The sequence below is a fragment of the Ailuropoda melanoleuca genome, chromosome 8 (assembly GCF_002007445.2).
Source record: "Ailuropoda melanoleuca isolate Jingjing chromosome 8, ASM200744v2, whole genome shotgun sequence".
Taxonomy (NCBI): domain Eukaryota; kingdom Metazoa; phylum Chordata; class Mammalia; order Carnivora; family Ursidae; genus Ailuropoda; species Ailuropoda melanoleuca.
The window spans coordinates 56301474-56310800 of NC_048225.1; the positions used below are offsets into that span (position 1 = coordinate 56301474).

Genomic DNA, 9327 nt, shown 5'->3' on the forward strand with positions numbered 1-9327 from the left:
AACCTGGCTCTACCACAACTTCCACTACCACAGGCCCCAAGGGTAAAACAGGACATTAAAGAGGTGCTAGGCACACACTTTCTTTATTATGAGTTGGGGCTTTGGAGCCAAATCCATGTGCGGTCTCCTGCTCCGGAAAAGAGAGAATGAATCCTGAATCCCCTTCCCGGAGTCCCTAGGCAGCAACAGGCAAGATCAAGTCCCTAACACAACAACCACCAAGGAAGGAAGAGAAGACAAGGAAAGATGGTTGTTCTGTTTCTCATATAACCTGCACTCTCGCCACAAAAAGCTCTAACACACAGCGTCAAAATTCAATTCTGTCCCTCCAGGACTGTGTTTTGATCTTGGCCCTTGTTAGAGTTCCTCTTCTGTAGGAATTAGAGGAGTGGCAAGCTCTGAATTTCCCTTAAAGTTTAGGGTATATGGACAACTGATCCCTGTGGTTTGTGAAGTCAGCAGCGCTGATTCTGGAGAGAGGGTGTCCCAGGCTCTCAGGCACAGTGGGGAGAGACTGGGTTGCCTACCAGAGAGTCAACAACCACCTGGCCTTTCCATCCCTGTCTGGAAGGGCTGTGGCTGCACCGGACCCCGGGGGCTCACAGGGCCTGCACCAGCACCAGGAGGCTCATGACCAAGGCCATGGAGAAGAAGATGCCCAGGAAGAAGCGATCCATCACACGGGCCAGCCGCTTCCAGTCCTCATGGCGGCGCTGGGCAGCCCGGTGGCTGCGGAAGGTGTTAGCGATCGTAGCTACGTGGTGCAGTAGGGCTTCCTGACGGCACAGACACCGCGGTTCATGGCAAGCAACTGGTGGAGGACGAGCACCTCCGTCAGGAGGCTGGGGACTGGGGGGTGACTCAGGGGGTCTAGACTGCCCACAGGGTTCCCCTCGTTCCCGCACACACAAGCCCCGTGCCAGGCGTCCCAGCAGGAGGACCCGAGCCCAGGCTGGCACTGGTCGGGCACTAGGACCACAGTAGTGCAGTTTCATGATAAGGATGGTAAGCGCTGTGGAGAACGTGACCATGGTCATGGTGGCCATGTAGTACTTCCCTGCAAGAGAGAGAGTGAGGGGGAGCCTAAAACAAAAACTCAGGGGGCCTGAGCTTGCCCGCTGTCTCAACACAAACAGGCAGCAGCTCACCCACCGTGAGGCTCTCAGGACCCTCCAATCCCAACGGATGGAGCCAGGAAGGAAGGAAGGGCCGAGATCTCCTCATCCCCTGTTCTTACAAGTGGGTTTGCAGAAGCCTTCTGCTCCCTAATCGTTCTCCTCACCGCTGGACGCCGCACTGCCCCGCAATCCATGGAAGTCAGACTCTCAAATGGTACAAGCACCATCTGGAGCAAGTTACTGATCCTTAGGGCACAAGTGGAATAACAGAACCTACCTCCTAAATTTGTGGTGACGCCTGAGTTAATAAAAAAAATGGCAAGTGCTTAGGAGAGTGCCTGGCACACAGCCAGACTCAAGGCATTTTGCCTGTTATGACAGGTGAGGGGTGGGGTGTCCTTCCTGGAAGGGGCCTACTCTTTTCCCCTCAATCTCTGATTGAGGCATGCGGGGCCCCCCCCGCCCCGCCCGCACGGAATTGGGCTGCTCTGCTGCGCCCAGTGCAGACCCGCGAGCCTCTGCCGGCAGGGGAGGAGAACAGTCTCGGGGAGGGGATGGCTCTCTTCCCGCCCGTCCCCCGCCCCACCGCGCCCTCGCGGCTCACCGATGAGGGGCACGCTCTCGGCCGGTGGCATGCTCTCGGCCAGGAGCAGCTGAAAGACGGTGAGCGCCAGCAGCACGGTGACGCCGAGCGACACCTTCTCGCCCGAGTCGGCCGGCAGGTGGAAGGCGAGCGGCGCGAGCAGCGAGATGAGCACGCAGGGCAGCAGCAGGTTGCACACGTAGGCGGCGGCGCGGCGGCGCAGCAGCAGCGTGAACGTCACGTCGGGGTAGGGCTCGGAGCAGCAGCCGTAGGTGAGCACGCGCCGCCGCGCCGGCATGCCCAGCACGCGCCACTCCACGTTCTCCACGAAGTCGGCCAGGCTGGCGGCGGCGCCGCGCGGCCGCACGTCCAGCTGGTGCCCGCCGTGCGTCCACGAGCCGAACGTCAGGCCGCAGCGCTGCGCGTCGAACGGGAATGCCGACACGTCCACGCGGCACGAGCTGCGCGTGATGGCCGGCGCGTCCCAGCGCACGGCGCCGTCGTGCCTCAGAACCACGTTGGTGCTGGCGGAGGCCGGCGGCTGTGCGTCCGCCCTGCGGGGACAGGCGGATTGGGGGGGGGTGCGCCCTGAGGCGGCTGCGCGCGCAGGCGGGGGCAGATCCCTGCCGGGGCGCTCTGACCACCGGGGCCCTGGGGCTACCAGGGGCCGCGCAGAGGGTGGAGGGGGTGGCCCAGAGGGACCTGTGAGCCTTTGGAGGCTTAGCAGGGGTGGCACCTAAGGGCCCAAAGGAGACACGGATCCAGGCCAGGGTGAAAACACATCTGTAAAAGTTGGCACCCGGCTGCGTAGTGTCATCCGGGAATCTCCTAGAGGGCCCCCGGGGAAAATATGCAGAGCCGTATGTTGTCCGGGAAACACAACTGCTAAACCAGTTGTGACATAAAGGAGTGCTTCAGAGGGTTAGGCCCTGGAGGAAGTCCCTAGGCAGGCCCTCAGGGAGTCCTGAGACACTTGGAGCCGGCCTGCAAGGGTGGAGTATGCCCTTAGGAGGCACTTGTGCCCCAGAACCCGCTCTGTGAGAGATACAGAAGTAGCCCTGGACCGCACAGTGGGTTCTCAGAAGACATTCAGCCTGGGTTGGCTTGGCACAGACTAAAGTGGGGGTGTTATGGAGGGGCTGTGAGCTCCCGGCAGCTTAGGAGGGTCCTGGGGGAAAAGCTTCTGGGGCCGTGGGGCAACCAGGTTAGGTTGGGGGGATGCGGAATCAGTGCATGCCTAGAGCCAAGGGCAACTGTAGGGAGGGGTGAGGAGAGGGGAGGGGCCCAGGCAGGCAGTACTTGTTGTAGAGCACGATGTCTGGTCGCCACACGAGACTGCTGGGGATGCGGATAGCATCCAGGCCACCATAGGCATTGGGGTCCCATCGTAGGTAGGCGTCTGTCCACTCCTGTCTGATCCACAGGTACAGGGTCAGCACCTGGTTCCGCTCATCCTGGTGGGGGGCAGGGAGTGGGCACAGACATGGACACATGTATATGCACACCCTTCCCTGGGTATGCACGCTCACCTATAGAGCTCTGGACACAACCACAAACCCGCTGGCTCACAGTCCAGTTCCTACCAGGCCCGGCCTTGCTATGTGACCTTGGCAGTCTCTTTTCCTCTTCAGGCCTCAGTTTCCTTAGTAGTATCACATGGGTGATAATCCCTGCTAGGCAGGAATGCAAGTGTGTGAAGTGCTGGGCACACTGTAGGCACCCAGCAGTTAGTATTCAACAGTTAGTATCTTTTATTATTGTTAATACTAACATTTATAGAAAAGAATTGTTTGGAGAATAATCCCAGTCTCTCACTACCCCTCACTCCCACCCCGTGATTTGACACTATCACCACAACACACCATGTCAATGATCTGGGACAATGTCACCTCCAGGGTCACGTTCAGAGCCTGGTCTGTATCTGCCACAGGTCTCAGGGCACTTGTGTAGTTGGCGAAGAGGTCACGAAACAGCTTGTGAGCCAGCCTTCCCTCGGCTCCCAAGCACTCTGGGGGACCAGGAAGAAGGGTTGTTCATCTGAGGCCCTTGTCCAGGGGCCTCTGCTCACACACTCCACCCCCCAAGGCTGGGGCCCTGTCACCTGCTCTGCTACCTCACGGCCACCTGACTGGCCCTCCTGATGTCCGCTCTGTCCATCTAGCTGTGTCTCCCGTTCTTCCCAGGACTGCCTCCGCCGAAGTGAGGCCAAGGCCAAGGCGTGAATTGGTACTGTCTTCTGGAGCAAGGCCGACAGGTTTCTTCCCCACCCTTTGCCTTCCTAAGGACCTGGGTTCTGCCTGCCCTACTGCAAATGCCAGAGGGGCCCAAATAGGCGACAGGAGTCCCGCCTCTCACCCAGGTGTTGTGAACCCCATTGCCACCAGCCCCTGCCGTCTCTTAAACCGATTTCCACTTATCCAGCTGCGCTTCTGTGGATTTCTTCAAAGCTTCTGATGCTATGGGCCATTCCATCCTGAAAACACTCTCTTCCCTAGGCTTCAGTGACACAGGACATTGTCTTTAGCCCCTGACCCAAGTATTGTTCCCCAGAATCCTGTCATTGTCCTTTTTTTTTTTTTTTTTAGCCCAGATTTTTCTCCTAAGCTCCAGACCCATAAATACAACAGTTCACTTCTGAATGTCCTACTGGCACCTTAAACTCTGTGGGTCCAAAATAGGAACTCATTTCCTCCCCCCATGCTCTGAAACCTGTTCCTTGTTCTGTGTTCCCCATCTCAGCAAACAGTGCCCATCCCTTGGTGCTCTGAGCCAGAAATCTGGGAATTATCCTTCCTTTCTGCCCCCCTCCGCCTGCAGCCCACCCAGTACCCAGGTCCTGCCAGCCAGGCTGCTGGGCATCCTTTGAATGTCTAGTTGCCCCTGCAGCTTGAGTGGACCCAGCAGTAGCCTCCTCACGGCTCCTATATTTCTGAGATCAGGCTTTTAAACACTCAATTCTGACCAGGCCAGTAGCTGCTTAAAACTATTCAATGGCTCCTCATTGCCTGCTGGATAAAGTCCAAACTCAGTCTGGCATTCAGTGCCCTTCATGATCTGCCCCACCCCTCCCCTGGCTTTTCCATCACTGCTCCCACCCCAGCCAGGCAGGTCTCCTGCACCCTCTTCAGCACCTCTGTCCTCCACGCTACCCAGATAGAGCGCTTGTTCCCAGCACAGGAGTAAAGAGAAATCGAATGTGCAGGGAGATTTGGGGAGGAAGAGAACAGTAGCAGGGCCCAGAGAGGCAGGGCTGGTTTACTGCATGTCACACCTGGAAGCAGTGAGAACAGAAACAGAAGGCCTAGGCTGGAGACAGAGATGCCGAGGCTGCGGTGGTGGCTCCTGGGCCCCATGGCCCTGCCACAGCAAGAAGTAGGGCAGGTCTCTGGGTGTGACCCTCGTGGCCTGACTGAGGGCAGCATCAGGCTTTGCTGGCAAGGATGGTGTGGACGATACCTGGAAGTCAGAAGTAAGACTGAGATCTTTGCTGGGAGCTCTGCGGCCCTTCCAGTTCTCTGACCCTCCTATTTGTACCTGCCTTTGGATTTTAGTACTTGATCTTGGCATCTGCTCATTCTCCTCCACTGGTCCTTGCCTCTTCTGGCCTCTGCCCCTGCCATTGTCTCTACTCCCCCACGCCCCCTTACCTCTCACTCAGCCTCGCTGTCTCCATTTCCTTCTGTCTTTTCCTCTGGGACTCTTTCTTGCTCTCTGCCTCTTTGACTTTGGTCTTCCTCCTTCCACTCTCTCTTCCTTTGTTTCCCCCTCTCTTCCTCTCTTCCTTCCTTTTTCCTTCTATTTCAGCCCCCTAACTTCCTTTCTCTGTCCCCCATACCTGGACTCCGGTTGAGCCTGGCACATTCTCAGCAGGACAGGGGCAGGGACTCTCCATCAGCTCTGAGCCCTCTGAGGCCCAGGGCTGCAGGCCCCTCCCCTTTGCCCTTTTCATTAGCTTATTTACAGGATTGGGACATCTGTGCCCATGGGAACAGAGCAACTGAAACTGACATCTCAGGTTACTGGGACCTGAATTATTCAAATTGTAACGCAGCACCCAAGCTGAGCTCAAGCCCAGCCTGGAGTGCTTGAGGGCACAGAGATGCTGGGGCCAGGATCTGCAAAAGACTGGGCTTAAGGATGTGAGGGGCCAGAGCCGTGGATGGTGTTGTCCTCCTAGCTCTGCCACCATTGCTGGATTCTTTTTTTTTTTTTTTAAAGATTTTATTTATTTGTCAGAGAGAACGAGGGCACAGGCAGGAGGAGAGGCAGGCAGAGGGAGAAGCAGCCTCCTTGACGAGAAAGGAGCCCCTTGCAGGACTCAATCTGAGGACCCTGGGATCATGACCTGAGCCAAAGGCAGATGCTTAACTGACTGAGCCACCCAGGCATCCCCATTGCTGAGTTCTTGAGGCTCCCTTTATTTTTATTATTCTTAAGTTTTATTTTATTTAAATTCAATTAATTAACATGTAGCGTATCATTAGTTTCAGAGGTAGAGTTCAGTGATTCATCAGTTGCATATAACACCCAGCTCTCATTACATCACATGCCCTCCTTAATGCCTATCACCTAGTTACTCTATCTCCCCACCCACCTGGAGGCTCCCTTTAGACTGTCAGCTCTGCCTCCAGTGAGAGATGGAGTACATCTGTCCAGGCTAGGCACTTTGTGCCAAGCAAGCTGTCCCCTCCTGGTGGGAATGGGGCTGACCCTTAGGCTGCTCTGGGTGGCCCCACAAAGCGGGAGATGCAGCTCACATCCTCATCTCCAGCTCCCTGCCATCCCGCTCTGAGTCTCAGTGCTCTCCCCATGCCCAAACACCATAGCTGACACTGGGTAGCAGGAAAACCACAGGCTTTAGAGTCACTTTCAGCTCTGTCTTATCAGCTGTCTGAACTGGGAAAGATGCTGAAACTCTCTGGGTTTGTTTTCTCATACAGGATAATGGGATTGACAGTCCTCACTTCAGAAGTTTTAAGGATTAAATGAGAAGCAGTAACACAAGGCAAGTGCCTAGCATATTGCCTGATGCACAGTCATCAACCAAAAGTATTTATACTATAATCCCAATGAATTAGATAGAATATTCTATCTTCAGGAACACACACTTAGATTCACAAGCCCCCAGCCCCTGGCAACCACTATTCCACCTTCTATCTCCATGATTTTGACTTAATAACTCATGCAAATAGAATCACGTATTTGTCTTTTTTTTTTTAAGATTATTTATTTATTTGACAGAGATAGAGACAGCCAGCGAAAGAGGGAACACAAGCAGGGGGAGTGGGAGAGGAAGAAGCAGGCTCCTAGCGGAGGAGCCTGATGTGGGGCTCGATCCCATAACGCCGGGATCACGCCCTGAGCCGAAGGCAGACGCTTAACCGCTGTGCCACCCAGGTGCCCCACATATTTGTCATTTTTTAAAAGCTTTTACTAGAGAGAGAGTGCACGTGCCTCAGCAAGAGAGAACAGGAGCAGGGGGAGGAAGAGACGGAAAAGTAGACTCCCCGCTGTGCAGGGAGCCCGCCGTGGGGCTCGATCCTAGGACCCTGGGATGGTGACTTGAGTCAAAGGCAGACGCATAATCAACTGAGCCACCCAGGTGTTCCTAAATCATGTATTTGTCTTTTTGAGGTCAGCTGATTTCACTCTGCATAATAGCCTCAAAATTCATCCATTTTGTTACATGTCAGAACTTATTTTCAGGCCGTATATATTTTATTTTATGTATATACTACATTTTGCTTATTCATTCGTTCTCTGGGGAGTACTTAGGTTGCTTCTACATTTTAGCTAGTGTGAATAATGCTGCTGCGTGTGGAAATAGAAATATTTCTTTAAGACTTTGCTTTCAGTTCTTTTGGATTATGGACCCAGAAATGGAATTGCTAGGTCATATGATAGTTCTGTTTTTTATATTTTGAGGAATCGCCACACCACTTTCTACAGTGGCTATAATGTCTTTTTTTCCCCACCAACAGGGTCCAAGGGTTCCCATTTCTCCACATCCTCACCAAAGCTGTTATTTTGTTTTGTTTTTATACTAGCCATCCTAATGGGTATAAGGTGGTATCTCACTGTGTTTTATTTACATTTCCCTAATAACTAGCAGTTGAGCATCATATCGTGCTTATTGGCCATTTGTATGTCTTCTTTGGAGAAATGTCTATTTAAGTCCTTTGTCCATTTATTGCTTTGGGTTTTGTTGTTGTTGTGTTCTAGGAGTTCTCTCTGTATTCTGGGTATTAATCCCTTATGAGGTATATAATTTGCAGATGTTTTCTTCCATTCTTAGGGTTGCTTTTTTACTCAGTTGATTTATTTTTTTGGTGAACAAAACTTGATAAATATTTTATAAAGTCCAATTTGTCTATATTTTTTTGCCTGCACTTTGAAGTCATATCCAATAAATCATTGCCATTTTCAATGTTGTGAAGCTTTTACCCTATATTTTCTTCTAAAAGTTTTATAGTTTTAGTTCTTATATTTAAGTCTTTGACCTATCCTTAATTTTTGTGTATGGTGTTTAGATAAAGGTCCAACTTCATGTGGATATCCAGTTTTCCTAGCACCATTTGTTGAAAAGATTGTCCTTTCTCCCATTGAATGGTCTTGGCACCCTTATCAAGAATCATTTGACCATTATCTGTTAGGGTTTATTCCGGGGCTCTCTGTTCTAGTCCGTTAGTCTGTATGTCTGTTTTTATGCCCACACCACACTGTTCATTACAGCTTTGTAGTAAGTTTTAAAGTCAGGAAATGTGAGTCCTCCAGCTTTGTGCTTTTTCAAGATTATTGTGGTTATTAGAGTCCTTTGAGATTCTGTATGAATTTTAGGATGGATTTTTCTATTTCTGAAAAAAAAAAAGCCATTGAGATTTTGAGAGGGATTGCATTAAATTAGATCGCTTTGGTTAGTATGGACATTTTGTTTTCCATTTCATGAAAGTGAGATGTCTTTTCATTTGTGTCTTAATTTCTTTAAACAGTGTTACAGTTTTCAGAGTACATGTCTTTTGCCTCCTTGGTTATGTTCATTCTTAATTTTATTCTTTTTGATGCTATTGATGATGGAATTGTTTTTGTACTTTCCATTTTGGATTGTTCATTATTAGCGTATATAATGCAACTGATTTTTGCATGTTGATTTTGTATGCTGCTACTTGAATTCATCTATTAGCTCTAACAGTGTTGTTGAATTGTGTCATTGTTGTCATTGTTTGGTGTGGTCTTTAGGGTTCTCTACATATAAGATCGTATCATCTGGAAACAGATTTCACTTCTTCCTTTCCAATTTGGATGTCTTTTAGCTGTCTTTCTTTGCTAATTGCTCTGGCTAGAACTTCCAATATTATGTTGAATATAAGTGGTGAAGGTAGATATCCTTGCCTTCTTCCTGATTAAATATGATGTTTGTTGTGGGTTTTCACTTATGGCTTTTATTTTTAAAGATTTATTTGAGAGAGAGGAAGAAAGAGAGAGTGGGAATAGGTAGAGGGGCAGAGGGAGAAGGAGAGAGAAAATCCTCAAGCAGACTCCCTGGTGAGTGCAGAGCCTGAGATCATGACCTGAGCCGACACCAAGAGTTGGATGCCTAACTGAGCCACCCAGGCACCCCCATATATG

The 9327-nt window shown here is 51.3% G+C and overlaps 1 protein-coding gene across 2 annotated transcripts; it reads right to left on the bottom strand.

Moving 5' to 3' along the window:
* Positions 1–64: 64 nt before the first annotated feature.
* CHRNA10 (cholinergic receptor nicotinic alpha 10 subunit) lies at positions 65–6073 on the bottom strand. Of its 2 annotated transcripts, none has more exons than XM_034666417.1 (6): positions 5537–6073; positions 4973–5157; positions 3564–3709; positions 3001–3155; positions 1723–2255; positions 65–811 (listed from the first exon to the last, which is right to left on the bottom strand). In XM_034666417.1, exons 1-6 carry the CDS (start codon positions 5560–5562, stop codon positions 600–602), a joined length of 1257 nt encoding a protein of 418 aa, XP_034522308.1. In that variant the 5' UTR covers positions 5563–6073; the 3' UTR covers positions 65–599. The 2 variants fall into 2 exon arrangements, with proteins under 2 accessions (XP_034522308.1, XP_034522307.1); XM_034666416.1 differs by having other exon boundaries at positions 65–1057.
* Between the last annotated feature and the right edge of the window lie 3254 nt (positions 6074–9327).

What these genes read in the sequence shown, in the direction of transcription:
- CHRNA10 (XM_034666416.1), bottom strand. Translation starts at nt 5,562, where the DNA reads ATGTGCCAGGCTCAACCGGAGTCCAG. An exon ending in CAGGCTCAACCGGAGTCCAG is followed by an intron (nt 5,158 to 5,536) that starts GTATGGGGGACA and finishes TCTGACTTCCAG; the next exon opens with GTATCGTCCACACCATCCTT. An exon ending in GACATCGTGCTCTACAACAA is followed by an intron (nt 2,256 to 3,000) that starts GTACTGCCTGCC and finishes CTGTCCCCGCAG; the next exon opens with GGCGGACGCACAGCCGCCGG.